Source organism: Triticum urartu, chromosome 7, assembly GCF_003073215.2.
Source record: "Triticum urartu cultivar G1812 chromosome 7, Tu2.1, whole genome shotgun sequence".
Classification (NCBI taxonomy): domain Eukaryota; kingdom Viridiplantae; phylum Streptophyta; class Magnoliopsida; order Poales; family Poaceae; genus Triticum; species Triticum urartu.
Genome location: NC_053028.1, coordinates 179,158,647 through 179,179,465, shown reverse-complemented (window position 1 = coordinate 179,179,465; position 20,819 = coordinate 179,158,647). Strand labels below are relative to the sequence as shown.

Sequence of the window (20,819 nt, the reverse complement as noted above, 5' to 3'; positions counted from 1 at the left end):
TCATCTTAAAACCAGAAGCATTGAAGGGATAGCATCGTTCACTCAACCACAAGTCATTCCACTTGGAAGGTTCAAGCTCACTCGACCGCGGCAATTATCACTCGACATACACAAGACCTAAAGTCACTCTGCACGACAATGGTCGGACGTTTACTTCATAGACTTAATAGGCATTTATGTCACTTAATTACTAGCGTTACCAGTAACGCCCCCTCTTAATGTATCTTAAACCCCTTGTAATATGGGCGGGCTGGGGTCCTGGCGCACTCTATATAAGCCACCCCCTTCCACTGGCACAAGGGTTCGCACCCCCTGTAAACACACACATACATAATCCAGTCGACCGCCTCCGGGCACCGAGAAGTAGGGTTGTTACTTCCTTCGCGAAGGGCCTAAACTCGTAAAACTCGTGTGTACAACTTCGCCATAACTATGTTCTTGCCTCCTCATACCTACCCCCATTCTACTGTCAGTCTTAGATCCACGACATCCCGCAACACCATATCGCAGCGAGCAGCGCTGCTCTCCTTCACATAGCTTCCATTCGGGTTTAGCTTGACCCACCCCTCAATCGGCCACATCCACCTCGGCTCATTCTGCGTTGGTCGCGACTCCCCGTACAAGGATCATGTGATGGCTACCGGCGAACCGGCCTGGGTAGCTGGTACATGCAGTACCATCTTTCCTTTGTCCAAATCACTTTGCAGGTGTTGCTGGGGAGAAATTATGTAACCATGTAGAAACTCGTGGGATGCCTCCATTGGTGGAGCTTCTTTCCCATGCCGGATCTCATTCCTCACATACCATGAACGCCACATGATCATCAGAACCACCACACATTTCGTGTCATGGAGAGGTTCCAGCAGAGAGAATAGTCATTTCAGACCAGTGTTCCAGACATCATCGACATCTGGCCACTCCAACGCCATGGCTCTCCAAAGGCCCTTGGCAAGAGGGCACCTACACATTGCATGGAACCCGTCCTCACATTTCACAATACAAAGGGGACAAACGTCAGAAGGCTTGAGGTGCCGAGAGAATTTATTGACCCAAGTGGCAAGTGAATTAGTCATAGATCTCCAAGTGAACACGCGTACCTTAGGAGGAGCAGGGTACCCTCATATGATCTTTCAAATGGTGCGACGACCATCCGGTGCCCTGCTCGAAGCACTCGTTGATAGACGATCACGCTCGTCCATGGCGAAACGGTAAGCCGAACGAACGGTGAAGATATCATTATTCTCCGGCGCCGATGCAATGACATCCTCGGAGATGCCAGGTTTGAATACACTTGATGCAGATGACTTGCATATGCATTTAAATGGGATTTTTGTTGGGAAAATACGTGTAAATGGATCACTTAAATATATACTCCCTCCAGTCCTTTTTAGTTCGCATATTAGATTTGTCTGAAGTCAAGCCTCATAAAGTTTGACCAACTTTATAGAAAAAAATATCGACATTCACAATATGAAATCAATACTAGTAGATGCGCCATGACTTAAAGTTTCATGTTGTATAACTTTATCATGATAGATGTTGATATTTTTCATATAAATATGGTCAAACTTTATAAAGTTTGACTTCAGACAATTTTTATATGCAGAGTAAAAATGACCGGAGGGAGTACCGTATATAGGGTGGGACGTGAGAATCTTCCCAGATTTTTAGGGGCATAATAGTCATTTCCATTCTTCCCTCGCCGTGCTGGCCGGTTCTTGACTTGCCTCGAGTCAACGGTCGTTTCCGGCCAATCAAACTAGGCAGGTCGCGATATGTCCCTCTCACACCAATCTGGCACGTCCATCCAGTCCACAAACGCATCATAGCCGTGCATTATTTCCACACGGTTATCCTCAACTCGGCCGTTATTAATAGCTGTGCTCTCCACCCACCTCCTCCCCCACACACGCCGGAACCTTCCTCCCCACACGACCAACGAGCTAAACGTTTGGTGACCATGGCGTTAGCGGCAGGTATGCCGACCAAGCGTCCCGTCTTCTTCCTCGTCTCTCTCGCCACGCTCCTCCTCCTCGTCTCTGCTGTCCAGTGCTATGACGGCCGCCACGCCGTCACGCGCTCCGCCATGGCGCGCCGGTCCCGTCCGGGGATCCGGCACGTGCACCACCGCCGGACTGGGGTGCCACACCGGTACATCCTCGCGGAGAATACAACCTCGAGCAGCGGTGGTGGCAAACAGAAGAACAACAGCTCGCCGCCGACGAGGAACAACAACACCGCGCCGCCGACGGCACCGGCGGCCGAGCAGGGCAAGCACCACCGCAACTACAAGCACCGCATCCGCAACTGGATCATCGGGTTCGTGGTCGGGTCCCTCGCAGGCGTCATTTCGGGGCTGGGCGTGTCCGTGCTGTTCCGGCTCGCGCTCAACTGCATCCGCGGGCGGTACCGGACCAAGTCCGGCATGGTGATCTTCACCCCGAAGCTGATCAAGCGGGCGGACCACCTGGCGTTCCTGGAGAAGGAGGACATGCTGTCCTCGCTGGCCGTGATCGGGCGCGGCGGGTGCGGCGAGGTGTTCAAGGCGCAGCTCCCCGTGGAGAGCGAGGGCGAGGAGCCCAAGTTCATCGCCATCAAGAAGATCAAGAAGCAGGTGGGCGACGGGCACGGGCAGAACAACCTGAGCGACGAGGAGAGCCGGCAGCTGGACAAGTGGTCGCGGCAGATACAGTCGGAGATCCGCACGGTGGGGCACATCCGGCACCGCAACCTCCTGCCGCTGGCGGCGCACGTGCCGCGGCCGGACTGCCACTACCTGGTGTACGAGTACATGAAGAACGGCAGCCTGCACAACGCCCTCAAGGCGACGCCGTCGGAGGAGGACGGCGGCAGCGGCGGCGCGGTGCGGCTGGCGTGGCCGGCGCGGCTCCGCGTGGCGGTGGGCATCGCGTCGGGGCTGGAGTACCTGCACGTGCTGCAGCAGCCGCAGATCATCCACCGCGACCTGAAGCCGGCCAACATCCTGCTGGACGACGACATGGAGGCCCGCATCGCGGACTTCGGGCTGGCCAAGGCGATGCCGGACGAGCACACCCACGTGTCGACGTCGCACATAGCCGGCACCATGGGTTACATCGCGCCGGAGTACCACCAGTCGCTCAAGTTCACGGCCAAGTGCGACATCTACAGCTTCGGGGTGATCCTGGCGGTGCTGGCGACGGGGAAGGAGCCGACGGACCAGTTCTTCGTGACGGAGGTGGAGGAGGTCGGGCTGGTCAAGTGGCTGCGCCGGGTGGTGCAGAACGGCGACTACGCGGAGGCCATCGACCCCGCCATCGCCGGCGCCGGGCACGAGGAGCAGATCATGCTGGTGCTGCGCATCGCCGTGTTCTGCACCGCCGACGAAGCCAAGGAGCGGCCCGAGGCCAAGGACGTGCGCTGCATGCTCGCCCAGATCAAGAACTAGTAGTCTAGTCACCGTATAGGCGCGAGCCAGAGCTCCGTGTAAGTATTGGTCGTCGTCGTCGTCGTGGTCTTCAATTGGGCATGTGTCATGCGTGACTGTGTGTAGAATAATGCGGCAAGTGCCGGGTCAGCGGGTCAAGTATGGGGCCGGTCGATCGATAAAGACCGGGAAGGGGATCCAACTATTTTACACAAATGATATTTAGAAATGAGTGGGTATATTTTTTCTTGACTTTGACTTGTCTTTTTTTGTATGATCAAACGAGGTATCTAAACAATTATTATTAATCACTGATCGGCGTGATCCACCAGATGGCGTTACCTGCAGTGCACTGATATGGTAAGCACTTTTCTGAGCTAGTGCACTGATGTCTTGATTGGAACGAGTCGCTCCAAGCTTCCTATGCATGGTCTGGTGTTAGTGGAGGACTGGAGAAAATAGACCACCGGATCAGAATCGATATGATGAAAGTATTGCAAATTGGACTGCAAGACAAGTCGCCGCGCCGGCCGTGCGTTGCTGCGAATTATTTGTGTTCGCTGCATCTGTTCACCTGTCATGCTCGTGCTCGGTCTACGTCGCGCCTCCTCTATCGAATAGAGAAACTGGTGCAATTATATATGCGAAAATCTACAGGTTCAGCAATGGGGCGACGGTCATTAGTGCGGGCGAGCGACGGGAAGAATAGACGGGGAGGAGGAAGAAGGGCGTGATCGTCGACAGAGCCGACTTCCGTTGGATGGCAAAAATGCCACACCTACGTACTTAGTTACGTAATCCCTCCGATCCTTTTTAGTTCGTATATAAAATTTGTCTAAAGTCAAGACTTATAAAGTATGACAAAATTTATAAAAAAATACCAACATTTATAATATGAAATCAAAGAGGCGACTCGGGCGGCAGCCTCCAACCGTGCCGCCGCTGGGGCCCCCTTCTCCAGCTAATCCCCTCGCCGCCGCCAGAGGCCACAACCTGGTGAGGAAGTCCTGAATTAGGGGGTGTTCGGATGGCCGGACTATATCTTCAGCCGGACTCCTGGACTATGAAGATACAAGATTGAAGACTCCGTCCCGCGTCCGGAAGGGACTTTCCTTAGCGTGGAAGGCAAGCTTGGCGATACGGATATGCAGATCTCCTACCATTATAACCGACTCTATGTAACCCTAACCCTACCCGGTGTCTATATAAACCGGAGGGTTTTAGTCCGTAGGACAACATACACATCAACAATCATACCATAGGCTAGCTTCTAGGGTTTAGCCTCCTCGATCTAGTGGTAGATCTACTCTTGTACTATCCATATCATCAATATTAATCAAGCAGGACGTAGGGTTTTACCTCCATCGAGAGGGCCCGAACCTGGGTAAAACTTCGTGTCCCTAGTCTCCTGTTACCATCCGGCCTAGACGCACAGTTCGGGACCCCCTACCCGAGATCCGCCGGTTTTGACACCGACATTGGTACTTTCATTGAGAGTTTCTCTGTGTCGTCGCCGTCAGGCTCGATGGCTCCTACGATCATCGATAGCGATGCAGTCCAGGGTGAGACCTTCCTCCCCGGACAGATCTTCGTCTTCAGCGGCTTCGCACTGCGGGCCAATTCGCTTGGCCATCTGGAGCAGACCGAAAGCCGCGCCCCTGGCCGTCAGGTCAGATTTGGAAGTTTAAACTATACGGCTGACATCCGCGGGGACTTGATCTTCGACAGATTCGAGCCACTGCCAAGCGCGCCGCACTATCACGACGAGCATGATCTAGCTCTGCCGCCGAACGGTGCCCTGGAGGCCGCACCCGCATCGGCTCGGACCCTTAATTCGGAGCCAACCGCGCCGATCGAGGATGGGCGGTTGGACGCCACCCCGGGGGTTGCGATCCCAACGGCGATTGAGCCGAACACCAGCCCCGTACTTTGCGAGACTCGTGACTCCAATGAGCCAGACTCGTCTCCGGACTCCAAACCCTCCACGCCCGTACCAATCGAATCTGATTGGGCGCCGATTATGGAGTTCACTGCCGCGGACATCTTTCAGCACTCGCCTTTGGGCGATATCCTGAAGTCATTGAAGTCTCTCTCTTTATCAGGAGAGCCCTGGCCGGACTATGGTCAGCGAGATTGGGATGCGGACGATGAAGAAATTCAAAGCCCACCCACCACCCACTTTGTAGCCACTGTCGACGATTTAACCGACATGCTCGACTTCGACTCCGGAGACATCGACGGTATGGACGCCGATGAAGGAGACGATGAAGAGCCAGCGCCTATTGGGACCTAGAACGCCACCTCATCATATGACGTATACATGATGGACGCACCAAAAGATGACGACGAGGAGCGGAAGGACGCATCGAAGGCTTGTTCCCTCGAAAAGCAGTCAAAGCGGCGACGCAAGCGCCGCCCCAAACCCCGCCTCAACAGAAATAGCGATCACACAGACCCAGCGCTGGAGCAGGGCGAACCGCTGCCGGACAACGGCAATCCGGATAATCAAACCAAACAAACAAATCCTATCAAGGATAATGGTCCGGACGACATAACACCGGACAAACACCCGGAGCAACAGACTGCCTGTAAAAGGCTTGTTGCCACCGTGAGGAGCCTGAAAAAGTAGAAGCAAAGGCTCAAGGCCGCGCAAGACACACTCCAATTCAGATGGAGTAAAATACTCAGCACTGCAGCAAGGTACGGCGACAATAGCCCCTTCAAGAGCTACCCGAAGCGGAAGCTGCTACCCGAATTCGATGAGGAGGCCTCAGAACCCCCACAACCAAATATCGAAGCAGCCACCTGGTCGGATAGACGACCCCTCTACCAATACAGAACGGCATACAACGCCGCTCACCATACAACACGCAACCAATGCAAGGGCTCGCACCCAAAGGACGGTGTAACAAGATCCATCTATGGACCACGCAAGCGCGCCCCAGCATACAATGCAATACAACAAACATCTGAACAACGCAGTACACCCAGCTACAGGGGTGCTGCACACCCCCTATGTTTCACCGATGAGGTGCTGGACCACGAATTTCCAGAAGGATTCAAGCCCGTAAACATAGAGGCATACGACGGAATAACAGACCCTGGGGTCTGGATTGAGGACTACATCCTTCATATCCATATGGCTCGAGGAGATGATCTCCACGCCATCAAGTACCTACCCCTCAAGCTCAAAGGGCCAGCTCGTCACTGGCTCAAAGGACTCCCCGAAAGCTCCATCGGAAGTTGGGAAGAGCTCGAAGACGCCTTTCGGGCAAATTTTCAAGGGACTTATGTCCGACCTCCGGATGCTGACGATTTGAGTCATATAACTCAACAGCCCGGAGAGTCATCCCGAAAGCTTTGGAACAGGTTTCTTACTAAAAAGAACCAGATTGTCGACTGTCCGGACGCCGAAGCCTTAGCAGCTTTCAAGCATAGCGTCCGTGACGAATGGCTCGCCAGACACCTTGGCCAAAATAAGCCGAGAACGATGGCCGCATTAACAAACCTCATGACCCGCTTTTGCGCGGGGGAGGACAGCTGGCTAGCCAGACGCAGCACCAGCGACCCCAGTACATCTGAAGTTAGAGATGGAAATGGGAAATTACGGCGCAACAGCAATAACAAACACCGGAATAAAGAAGACAGCACGAAGGGCACGGCAGTAAATGCCGGATTCAAAAGCTCTCGGCCAGGTCAAAAGCCGCCTAAAGGCACCAGGGATGAACTGTCCAGCCTCAACAAAATTCTGAACCAAGTATGTCAGATCCATAGTACCCCTGGTAAACCTGCTAATCATACCCACAGAGAATGTTGGGTCTTCAAGCAGTCTGGCAAGCTCAACGCCGTACATAAGGGGGAGGATACACCAAGTGAAGACGAGGACGAGCCTCCCAAGCAAGACACGGCGGAACAAAAGAAATTTCCACCAGAAGTCAAAACAGTAAACGTGTTACACATAATCAAGGGAAAAAACAATACAACACTCCCAGGAAAGTATACCCAAGTGCCTATCACTACGAAGTCCTGCCACTGGTCATCTCAACCGATCACTTTCGACCATCGCGATTACTCAGCAAGTATCCGACACGCAGGATGGGCTGCCCTGGTATTAGACCCAGTAATTGGCGGATATCACTTCACAAGGGTCTTGATGGACGGCGGCAGTAGCCTAAACCTAATATATCAGGATACAATCCGCAGGATGGGGTTAGACCCAACACAAATTTGCCATAGCAATACTACCTTTAAAGGAGTAACGCCAGGCCCAGGGGCTCGTTGTATGGGCTCCCTCTTACTACAAGTTATATTCGGCTCCCCCAATAACTTCCGTCGCGAGCATTTAACTTTTCACATCGCTCTGTTTCAAAGTGGCTATCAAGCACTGCTCGGACGCGAAGCTTTCGCTCGCTTTAATGCAATACCGCACTAAGACTCCCTCACACTCAAGATGCCCGGTCCACGCGGCATCATTACAGTGCACGGAAATATCAAGCGATCTCTGCGCGCCGAAGAGAGTGAGGCTGCCTTGGTCGCCGCACACTAAAGGCGCCTAGACAAACGAAAGCATCCAATAGGTCGTCAAGACCTCAGATACAACTAATCAAGTCCGGCGCCGCTATTTATACGGAAATAAGTGGCCACACCCCTATTTGTCAATACAAGGGGCTCAACGCGAGCAGACAAGTGGCAATTTCTTATCATCTTGAATCACACATGGTTTCTTTAAAAACTATCTTTTTGCATGACAACTTTTTCACTTAACTTCCTCTCTTTTACAGACGATCATCGTGCTACACCCGTCCAGGATATGGCACAACGGAGACACAGGCGCAGACGTGCAGCACGGACCCGCTCCAAGGATTCTTTTTAGATTAAGACCCTGCGTAAACCTTTTTTACTGTCTCTTGTTGATACATATCCACCGTTGAGAAGGATGCTGACGTCTTGGCATGTGGCCACGCCAGAATAATGCTCGTACCTGGACACAAGGGGCTTCTTACAAAGGCCATTATTTAGGCCCGGTTTATACCACAAAGACCGAATACCTTAGGGAGTGTTCGACGTCGCGAGTTTGGCCTTATATGCATCAGCTCCGAATCATTGTCTTTGGTAAAATGTTGGGTTTGCCCGGCTCCTGTGTTTTGGTGCCTTACGTTTTGCTTTACTGGCTAAGGTAGCACCAGGAGAACTACTGCGATTGTGCCCTGGTTCATCCGGACGAGCACCTCAGTAGAGAAAGCCGAAAACTGACTGTCATGATATAGCGTGAGACTGGTCAACCACTCGATGACCTGTGGGAATGTTAGAATTCCTCCGCCTTAACGAAGGGCCATTTTCCGGCCAGGCATGTACGCACCCCGGAACCAGGAGAGTGCGGAGCCACCAGGGGCTATCTAATAGCCCCACTGTCAAACTCCTATGGCTAAGTGAAAGTGCTAAAGCATTATAGTCCAGTTGCCTCGCTCGCTCCGCTATCACCTCCTTAATAGGACCAAGACGTTGGGTTAAGTGTGAACGCGTGTTTTGCGAGCACCTCCGCATTATATGCGTGGGGGCTGAAGCCAACGACTGCAATCTTTCAGGTTATACACATGTATACGTAAACGGCCGCCTAGGAGGCATCATATTACTTTCAGGCAAAAGTATAAAAATAGCCTTATAAAAATTTATAAAAGCATTTCGCTTACAATGAGATTACATATCACTCAAACATAATATTTTTTGAGCACTGGGTCTCTATCAAACGGGCACCCTCAAGAACTTCTTCAAAATAGTGCTCAGCAGCCTTTCGACCTATAGTCGAATCCCGCGCTGCAACATTGGTAGCATCCATCTTTGCCCAGTATGCCTTAACACGGGCAAAGTCCATCCGTGCGCCCTCTATGCATGCCGACCTCTTCATCGCATTAATGCGCGGCACCACGTCAAGGAACTGCTGCACCAAGCTGAAATAGCTGTTCGGTTTTGACCTTCCCGGCCACAGCTGATCCACAACAGACCCCATAGAGAGTCCGGACAACCTGTTTAGTTCGGCCCATTCGGCTAATTGGTCAGTCAATGAAAGTGGACACTCGGGAGAATGGAATTATCTCCAAAACAGCTGGTCTACTCCACGGTCTGTCTGACCCTGGAAGTACTTGGCCGCATCGGCAGCGCTCGCCGCCAAATCCATATACACATCCTCCGAACTCCATAGCCGATCCAGAGGGGCATACCGTGGATCTCCAAATTTCCTCCGCAACATAAAGGATTTCCCAGCTACAATATCCCCGGCTTCCCGCAGCTCCTCCTTCTTTGCCCTCATAGTAGAGCGGAGATCCTTTTTCGTCGCAACAGCCTTCTCAAGGTCCGATGCCTTCGCTTGGTTTTCCTTTTCGAGAACCCGGCAACGGTCCGTGGCGGCTTTTAATTCCACAGCCATCTTGGCCATCTTATCTCGGGTCTCGCCATGCGCGGCCTTCTCGGCTTGCAACTCTTCGGCCGCCTTCACAGCAGCCGCATTACCTAACCTCGCTTGTTCCTTGGCTCGGGCAAGTTCTGCCCGCAAGGCTTCAACAGTGGCAGCTCCATCTGCAGTCACAACATATTTAAGATACTAGCATCATGCTGCTCTTCCTATGTGGCGTTTACCAGATATTGACACTTACCTTGTGCCTCGTCAAGCCTTTTGTTAACAAGCTCGATGTCGGCGTCTGCCGCATCCAACTGTCGTTCTAAATGGGCAAACTCGCTAGTCCGGCTAGCCACCGGAGCTTCCATCACCTGCACATAGAGGCAGTATGGTTATTACCTGGGAATATGATCCTCTGTTCGTTGCCATTTCCGACGACAACCAGAGTCTCAGGGGCTACTATCTACACAGGGCACACCTAGCATGTGCAGGACTATCGTACATTCTTTTACGTACCTCAAAGCCTGTCAGTAGACTCATAAAAGCTTCATGCAATCCGCTTTCGGCGGACGATATTCTCTCCATCACCGTATTCATCAGCACACGATGTTCATCTGAGATGGCCGCTCGCCCCACCAACTCCCTCAGAACATCCGATCGCACACTAGATGGTGCCGGACTCTTTTGTCTGCTCTCTTCGGGAGCCAGACATTGGGAGCTTCGGGGGTCAACGGGATTATCTTCTGGCCTCACCGGACTCGGAGAGGCCCTCCGCAACGACACTTCAGGGTCGCCCGCTTCCGGAGCGGAGGGCGTTTCGCTCTCCATCATCTCTGGAAGAAGATCCCCCGAAGATGAGCTCATTTGAGAGGGGCTAAGGCCCGAACTACGAAAATATATGCGGTGGTTATCTTCTCAGAAGAAAAAGATGGCATATCTGTACTACCAAAGGTATTTCGGGTCACTTACAACTCGTGGGAGGATTGATCCCCCCGCGGACTTTGTGCGGCAACAACGCCCCCCAAGGTGGGACCCTCTGTGGGAGACTTCTTCTCCCGTTTGGAAGCTTCGGCTTCCGAATCACCGGGCGCAGTCCTTTTCCTCTTCTGGTCGCCTTCCCTCATGGAGACGCTCGCTCCCTTGGCTAGAATGGGCAGCGTTGGGGGCCCGCGTCCGCCCGCATTATCCTCCACGGTATCTTCCTTCAAGGGCTCCGGGTAAGATGCGGTCTAGAGCATCTTCTCCAATACCGGATTTTTCAAACCCTCAGGGAGGGGGGCCGAACACCAAGTCAACTTTGCCTTTGTTAGCCAGTCCTGGTCAAAAAGCAAACTCTTAGAGATAACTTCGTAACAAAGTAGAGAAAGTATGTTCGGCCGGAAGATGCCTTACCTGTTCGGCGGTGCGATTGCTACTCAGGCCCACGTCCTCGGTGATTTCCGGACACTCCGTCTGAGGTCCGAAGAATGATTTGTACATCTCCTCGTGCGTCAGGCCGAGAAAATTTTGAATGGCACGCGGTCCCTCGGGATACAACTCCCACAGACGAAGAGGCCGGCGTTTGCAAGGCTGGACTTGACGAACCAGCATAACCTGTATCACCGCAACCAAACTGAAATCTCCATTGAAGAGATCTTGGATGCGGCCTTGCAGTATAGGCACGTCCTTGGCTGGCCCCCAGCTCAGACCTCTCTTGATCCATGACATCAGCTGTGGTGGGGGGGGGGGCGAGCAGAAAACAGAGGGGCCGCCCACTTGGCACTTCTAGGAGCCGTGATGTAGAACCACTTCTCTTGCCACAATTCAGACACCTCTGGGATGGAACCTTTGGGCCACGGAGCTCCCATCATCTTGCGTATTGAGGCACCTCCACACGTTGCATGCTCCCCCTCGACCAACTTCGGCTTCACTTCAAAGGTCTTGATGTTGGGTTTCGTAGTAATTTCAAAAAAATTCCTACGCACACGCAAGATCATGGTGATGCATAGCAATGAGAGGAGGAGAGTGTGATCTACGTACCCTTGTAGATCGAAAACGGAAGTGTTAACTTGGTTGATGTAGTCGTACGTCTTCACGGCCCGACCGATCAAGCACCGAAACTACGGCACCTCTGAGTTCTAGCACACGTTCAGCTCGATGATGATCCCCGGATTCCGATCCAGCAAAGTGTCGGGGAAGAGTTCCGTCAGCACGACGGCGTGGTGACGATCTTGATGTACTACTGTCGCAGGGCTTCGCCTAAGCACCGCTACAATATTATCGAGGACTATGGTGGAAGGGGGCACCGCACACGGCTAAGAATATGACCACGTGGATCAACTTGTGTGTCAAGGGGTGCCCTCTGCCCCCGTATATAAAGGATCAAGGGGAGGAGGCCGGCCGGCCCTCTATGGCGCGCCAAGGAGGAGTCCTCCTCCTAGTAGGAGTAGGACTCCTACTAGGAGGGGGAAAGAAGTGGGGAGGGAGAGGGAAAGGGGGCGCCGCCCCCCCTCTCCTAGTCCAATTCGGACCAAGGGGGGAGGAGGCGCGCGGCCCACCTATGGCTGCCCCTCTCTCTCTCCACTAAGGCCCATATGGCCCATTACTTCTCCCGGGGGGGGGGGGGTTCCGGTAACCCTTCGGCTCTCCGGTTTTCTCCGAAATCACCCGAAACACTTCCGGTGTCCGAATATAGCAGTCCAATATATCAATCTTTATGTCTCGACCATTTTGAGACTCCTCGTCATGTCCGTGATCACATCCGGGACTCCGAACTAACTTTGGTACATCAAAACTCATAAACTCATAATATAACTGTCATCGAAACCTTAAGCGTGCGGACCCTACGGGTTCGAGAACAATGTAGACATGACCGAGATACGTCTCCGGTCAATAACCAATAGCGGAACCTGGATGCTCATATTGGCTCCTACATATTCTATGAAGATCTTTTATCGGTCAGACCGCATAACAACATATGTTGTTCCCTTTGTCATCGGTATGTTACTTGCCCGAGATTCGATCGTCGGTATCCCATACCTAGTTCAATCTCGTTACCGGCAAGTCTCTTTACTCGTTCTGTAATACATCATCTCACAACTAACTCATTAGTTGCAATGCTTGCAAGGCTTATGTGATGTGTATTACCGAGAGGGCCCAGAGATACCTCTCCGACAATCGGAGTGACAAATCCTAATCTCGAAATACGCCAACCCAACATGTACCTTTGGAGACACCTGTAGAGCACCTTTATAATCACCCATTTATGTTGTGACATTTGGTAGCACACAAAGGGTTCCTCCGGCAAACGGGAGTTGCATAATCTCATAGTCATAGGAACATGTATAAGTCATGAAGAAAGCAATAGCAACATACTAAACGATCGGGTGCTAAGCTAATGGAATGGGTCATGTCAATCAGATCATTCACCTAGTGATGTGATCCCGTTAATCAAATAACAACTCTTTGTTTATGGTTAGGAAACATAACCATCTTTGATTAACGAGCTAGTCAAGTAGAGGCATACTAGTGACACTCTGTTTGTCTATGTATTCACACATGTATTATGTTTCCGGTTAATACAATTCAGCATGCATAATAAACATTTATCATGATATAAGGAAATAAATAATAACTTTATTATTGCCTCTAGGGCATATTTCCTTCAGTCTCCCACTTGCACTAGAGTCAATAATCTAGATTACACAGTAATGATTCTAACACCCATGGAGCCTTGGTGCTGATCATGTTTTGCTCGTGGAAGAGGCTTAGTCAACGGGTCTGCAACATTCAGATCCGTATGTATCTTGCGAATCTCTATGTCTCCCACCTGGACTAGATCCCGAATGGAATTGAAGCGTCTCTTGATGTGCTTGGTTCTCTTGTGAAATCTGGATTCCTTTGCCAAGGCAATTGCACCAGTATTGTCACAAAAGATTTTCATTGGACCCGATGCACTAGGTATGACACCTAGATCGGATATGAACTCCTTCATCCAGACTCCTTCATTTGCTGCTTCCGAAGCAGCTATGTACTCCGCTTCACATGTAGATCCCGCTACAACGCTTTGTTTAGAACTGCACCAACTAACAGCTCCACCGTTTAATGTAAACACGTATCCGGTTTGCGATTTAGAATCGTCCGGATCAGTGTCAAAGCTTGCATCAACATAACCTTTTACGATGAGCTCTTTGTCACCTCCATATATGAGAAACATATCCTTAGTCCTTTTCAGGTATTTCAGGATGTTCTTGACCGCTGTCCAGTGATCCACTCCTGGATCACTTTGGTACCTCCCTGCTAGACTTATAGCAAGGCACACATCAGGTCTGGTACACAGCATTGCATACATGATAGAGCCTATGGCTGAAGCATAGGGAACATCTTTCATTTTCTCTCTATCTTCTGCAGTGGTCGGGCATTGAGTCTTACTCAACTTCACACCTTGCAACACAGGCAAGAACCCTTTCTTTGCTTGATCCATTTTGAATTTCTTCAAAACTTTGTCAAGGTATGTGCTTTGCGAAAGTCCAATTAAGCGTCTTGATCTATCTCTATAGATCTTAATGCCTAATATGTAAGCAGCTTCACCGAGGTCTTTCATTGAAAAACTTTTATTCAAGTATCCCTTTATGCTATCCAGAAATTCTATATCATTTCCAATTAGTAATATGTCATCCACATATAATATCAGAAATGCTACAGAGCTCCCACTCACTTTCTTGTAAATACAGGCTTCTCCAAAAGTCTGTATAAAACCAAATGCTTTGATCACACTATCAAAGCGTTTATTCCAACCCCGAGAAGCTTGCACCAGTCCATAAATGGATCGCTGGAGCTTGCACACTTTGTTAGCTCCCTTTGGATCGACAAAACCTTCTGGTTGCATCATATACAACTCTTCTTCCAAAAATCCATTCAGGAATGCAGTTTTGACATCCATCTGCCAAATTTCATAATCATAAAATGCGGCAATTGCTAACATGATTCGGACAGACTTAAGCATCGCTATGGGTGAGAAGGTCTCATCGTAGTCAATCCCTTGAACTTGCCTAAAACCTTTTGCGACAAGTCGAGCTTTGTAGACAGTAATATTACCGTCAGCGTCAGTATTCTTCTTGAAGATCCATTTATTCTCAACTGCTTGCCGATCATCGGGCAAGTCAACCAAAGTCCATACTTTGTTCTCATACATGGATCCCATCTCAGATTTCATGGCTTAAAGCCATTTTGCGGAATCTGGGCTCACCATCGCTTCTTCATAGTTTGTAGGTTCATCATGATCTAGTAGCATGACTTCCAGAACAGGATTACCGTACCACTCTGGTGCGGATCTCACTCTGGTTGATCTACGAGGTTCAGTAGTATCTTGTTCTGAAGTTTCATGATCATTATCATTAGCTTCCTCACTAATTGGTGTAGGTGTCACAGAAACAGTTTTCTGTGATGCACTACTTTCCAATAAGGGAGCAGGTACAGTTACCTCGTCAAGTTCTACTTTCCTCCCACTCACTTCTTTCGAGAGAAACTCCTTCTCCAGAAAGTTTCCGAACTTAGCAACAAAAGTCTTGCCTTCGGATCTGTGATAGAAGGTGTATCCAATAGTTTCCTTTGGATATCCTATGAAGACACATTTCTCCGATTTGGGTTCGAGCTTATCAGCTTGAAGCTTTTTCACATAAGCATCGCAGCCCCAAACTTTCAGAAACGACAACTTTGGTTTCTTGCCAAACCACAGTTCATAAGGCGTCGTCTCAACGGATTTTGATGGTGCCCTATTTAACATGAATGCGGCCGTCTCTAGAGCGTATCCCCAAAACGATAGCGCTAAATCAGTAAGAGACATCATAGATCGCACCATATCTAGTAAAGTACGATTACGACGTTCGGACACACCATTACGCTGTGGTGTTCCGGGTGACGTGAGTTGCGAAAGTATTCCACAATTTTTCAAATGTACACCAAACTCGTAACTCAAATATTCTCCTCCACGATCAGATCGTAGAAACTTTATTTTCTTGTTACGATGATTTTCAACTTCACTCTGAAATTCTTTGAACTTTTCAAACGTTTCAGACTTATGTTTCATTAAGTAGATATACCTATATCTGCTTAAGTCATCTGTGAAGGTGAGAAAATAACGATATCCGCCACGAGCCTCAATATTCATCGGACCACATACATCTGTATGTATGATTTCCAACAAATTTTTTGCTCTCTCCATAGTACCGAAGAACGGTGTTTTAGTCATCTTGCCCATGAGGCACGGTTCGCAAGTACCAAGTGATTCATAATCAAGTGGTTCCAAAAGTCCATCAGTATGGAGTTTCTTCATGCGCTTTACACCGATATGACCTAAACGGCAGTGCCACAAATAAGTTGCACTATCATTATCAACTCTGCATCTTTTGGCTTCAACACTATGAATATGTGTGTCACTACTATCGAGATTCAATAAAAATAGACTACTCTTTAAGGGTGCATGACCATAAAAGATATTACTCATATAAATAGAACAACCATTATTCTCAGATTTAAATGAATAACCGTCTCGCATCAAACAAGATCCAGATATAATGTTCATGCTTAACGCTGGCACCAAATAACAATTATTTAGGTCTAATATTAATCCCGAAGGTAGATGTAGAGGTAGCATGCCGACTGCGATCACATCGACTTTGGAACCGTTTCCCACGCGCATCGTCACCTCGTCCTTAGCCAATCTTCACTTAATCCGCAGTCCCTGTTTCGAGTTGCAAATATTAGCAACAGAACCAGTATCAAATACCCAGGTGCTACTGCGAGCATTAGTAAGGTACACATCAATAACATGTATATCACATATACCTTTGTTCACCTTGCCATCCTTCTTATCCGCCAAATACTTGGGGCAGTTCCGCTTCCAGTGACCAGTCTGCTTGCAGTAGAAGCACTCAGTTTCAGGCTTAGGTCCAGGTTTGGGTTTCTTCTCTTGAGTAGCAACTTGCTTGCTGTTCTTTTTGAAGTTCCCCTTCTTCTTCCCTTTGCCCTTTTTCTTGAAACTAGTGGTCTTGTTGACCATCAACACTTGATGCTCCTTCTTGACTTCTACCTCTGCAGCTTTCAGCATTACGAAGAGCTCGGGAATAGTCTTATTCATCCCTTGCATATTATAGTTCATCATGAAGCTCTTGTAGCTTGGTGGCAGTGATTGGAGAATTCTGTCAATGACGCAATCATCTGGAAGATTAACTCCCAATTGAATCAAGTGATTATTATACCCAGACATTTTGAGTATATGCTCACTGACAGAACTGTTCTCCTCCATCTTGCAGCTATAGAACTTATTGGAGACTTCATATCTCTTAATCCGGGCATTTGCTTGAAATATTAACTTCAACTCCTGGAACATCTCATATGCTCCATGACGTTCAAAACGTCGTTGAAGTCCCGATTCTAAGCCGTAAAGCATGGCACACTGAACTATCGAGTAGTCATCAGCTTTGCTCTGCCAGACGTTCATAACATCTGGTGTTGCTCCAACAGCAGGCCTGGCACCCAGCGGTGCTTCCAGGACGTAATTCTTCTGTGCAGCAATGAGGATAATCCTCAAGTTACGGACCAAGTCCGTGTAATTGCTACCATCATCTTTCAACTTTGCTTTCTCAAGGAACGCATTAAAATTCAACGGAACAACAACACGAGCCATCTATCTACAATCAAGCATAAACAAGCAAGATACTATCAGGTACTAAGTTTCATGATAAATTTAGGTTCAATTAATTTACTTAAAGAACTCCCACTTAGATAGACATCCCTCTAATCCTCTAAGTGATTACGTGATCCAAATCAACTAAACCATGTCCGATCATCATGTGAGATGGAGTAGTTTCATTGGTGAACATCACTATGTTGATCATATCTACTATATGATTCACGCTCGACATTTCGGTCTCCGTGTTCCGAGGCCATATCTGTATATGCTTAGCTCGTCATGTATAACCTGAGTATTCCGCGTGTGCAACTGTTTTGCACCCGTTGTATTTGAACGTAGAGCCTATCACACCCGATCATCACGTGGTGTCTCAGCACGAAGAACTTTCGAAATGGTGCATACTCAGGGAGAACACTTCTTGATAATTAGTGAGAGATCATCTTATAATGCTACCGTGAACCAAAGCAAGATAAGATGCATAAAAGATAAACATCACATGCAATCAATATAAGTGATATGATATGGCCATCATCATCTTGTGCTTGTGATCTCCATCTTCGAAGCACCGTCGTGATCACCAACGTCACCGGCGTGACACCTTGATCTCCATCGTAGCATCGTTGTCGTCTTGCCAATCTTATGCTTCCACGACTATCGCTACCGCTTAGTGATAAAGTAAAGCATTACAGCGCGATTGTATTGCATACAATAAAGCGACAACCATATGGCTCCTGCCATTTGCCGATAACTCGGTTACAAAACATGATCATCTCATACAATAAAATTTAGCATCATGTGTTGACCATATCACATCACAACATGTCCTGCAAAAACAAGTTAGACGTCCTCTACTTTGTTGTTGCAAGTTTTACGTGGCTGCTACGGGCTTAAGCAAGAACCAATCTTACCTACGCATCAAAACCACAACGATAGTTTGTCAAGTTGGTGCTGTTTTAACCTTCGCAAGGACCGGGCGTAGCCACACTCGGTTCAACTAAAGTTGGAGAAACTGTCACCCGCAAGCCACCTATGTGCAAAGCACGTCGGGAGAACCGGTCTCGCGTAAGCGTACGCGTAATGTCGGTCCGGGCCGCTTCATCCAACAATACCGCCGAACCAAAGTATGAAATGCTGGTAAGCAGTATGACTTATATCGCCCACAACTCACTTGTGTTCTACTCATGCATATAACATTAACATATAAAACCTATGCTTGGATGCCACTGTTGGGTTTCGTAATAATTTCAAAAAAATTCCTACGCACACGCAAGATCATGGTGATGCATAGCAACGAGAGGGGGAGAGTGTGATCTACGTACCCTTGTAGATCGACAACGGAAGCGTTAACTTGGTTGATGTAGTCATACGTCTTCACGGCCCGACCGATCAAGCACCGAAACTACGGCACCTCCGAGTTCTAGCACACGTTCAGATCGATGACGATCCCCGGACTCCGAAGCAAAGTGTCGGGGAAGAGTTCCGTTAGCATGACGGCGTGGTGATGATCTTGATGTACTACTGTTGCAGGGCTTCGCCTAAGCACCGCTACAATATTATCAAGCACTATGGTGGAAGGGGGCACCGCACACGGCTAAGAATATGATCACGTGGATCAACTTGTCTGTCAAGGGGTGCCCTCTGCCCCCGTATATAAAGGATCAAGGGGAGGAGGCCGGCCGGCCCTCTATGGCGCGCCAAGGAGGAGTCCTCCTCCTAGTAGGAGTAGGACTCCTACTAGGAGGGGGAAAGAAGTGGGGAGGGAGAGGGAAAGGGGGGCGCCGCCCCCCCTCTCCTAGTCCAATTCAGACCAAGGGGGGAGGAGGCGCGCGGCCCACCTATGGCTGCCCCTCTCTCTCCACGAAGGCCCATATGGCCCATTACTTCTCCCGGGGGGGTTCCGGTAACCCTCCGGCTCTCCGGTTTTCTCCGAAATCACCCGGAACACTTCCGGTGTCCGAATATAGCCGTCCAATATATCAATCTTTATGTCTCGACCATTTCGAGACTCCTCGTCATGTACGTGATCACATCCGGGACTCCGAACTAACTTCGGTACATCAAAACTCATAAACTCATAATATAACTGTCATCGAAACCTTAAGCGTGCGGACCCTACGGGTTCGAGAACAATGTAGACATGACCGAGATACGTCTCCGGTCAATAATCAATAGCGGAACCTGGATGCTCATATTGGCTCCTACATATTCTACGAAGAGCTTTTATCGGTCAGACCGCATAACAACATACGTTGTTCCCTTTGTCATCGGTATGTTACTTGCCCGAGATTCGATCGTCGGTATCCCATACCTAGTTCAATCTCGTTACCGGCAAGTCTCTTTACTCGTTTCGTAATACATCATCTCACAACTAACTCATTAGCTGCAATGCTTGCAAGGCTTATGTGATGTGTATTACCAAGAGGGCCCAGAGATACCTCTCCGACAATCAGAGTGACAAATCCTAATCTCGAAATACGCCAACCCAACATGTACCTTTGGAGACACCTGTAGAGCACCTTTATAATCACCCATTTACGTTGTGACGTTTGGTAGCACACAAAGTGTTCCTCCGGCAAACGGGAGTTGCATAATCTCATAGTCATAGGAACATGTATAAGTCATGAAGAAAGCAATAGCAACATACTAAACGATCGGGTGCTAAGCTAATGGAATGGGTCATGTCAATCAGATCATTCACCTAATGATGTGATCCCGTTAATCAAATAACAATTCTTTGTTTATGGTTAGGAAACATAACCATCTTTGATTAACGAGCTAGTCAAGTAGAGGCATACTAGTGACACTCTGTTTGTCTATGTATTCACACATGTATTATGTTTCCGGTTAATACAATTCTAGCATGAATAATAAACATTTATCATGAAATAAGGAAATAAATAATAACTTTATTATTGCCTCTAGGGCATATTTCCTTCACTTGAGCCATAGGCCAAAGTGAGGGGTAACCCGGAGGAAGGCCTCACACAAGATAATAAATGTCGTGATATGAAGAAAGGAGTCCGGAGCTAGATCCTGAAAATCTAGCCCGTAGTAAAACATCAAACCCCTGACGAAAGGATCCAGGGCAAGGCCTAGGCCTCGGAGGAAGTGGGAAATGAACACGACGTTTTTGTTAGATTCGGGGGTGGGGACAGCCTGCCCTCAGGGAGGCAGCCGATGCAAAATCTCGGCGGTCAGATATCTGGCCTCCCTCAACTTCTTGATGTCTTCTTCCGTGACGGTGGAAGGCATCCATCGGCCTTGAAGGCTAGATACGGACACGACTGAAGGTTCGGGGCACCTAACCTAAGCTTCGGGCGTTTGAGCTTGAGGTGGGGGAAGGATTT

General features: G+C 49.2%; 1 protein-coding gene across 1 annotated transcript; it reads left to right on the top strand.

The window, feature by feature from the left end:
- Positions 1 to 1,886: 1,886 nt before the first annotated feature.
- LOC125520119 (leucine-rich repeat receptor-like serine/threonine/tyrosine-protein kinase SOBIR1) lies at positions 1,887 to 3,658 on the top strand. Its single transcript, XM_048684944.1, has one exon. The coding sequence runs from the start codon at positions 1,961 to 1,963 to the stop codon at positions 3,425 to 3,427; it is 1,467 nt and encodes a 488-aa protein (XP_048540901.1). The 5' UTR covers positions 1,887 to 1,960; the 3' UTR covers positions 3,428 to 3,658.
- Positions 3,659 to 20,819: the final 17,161 nt, after the last annotated feature.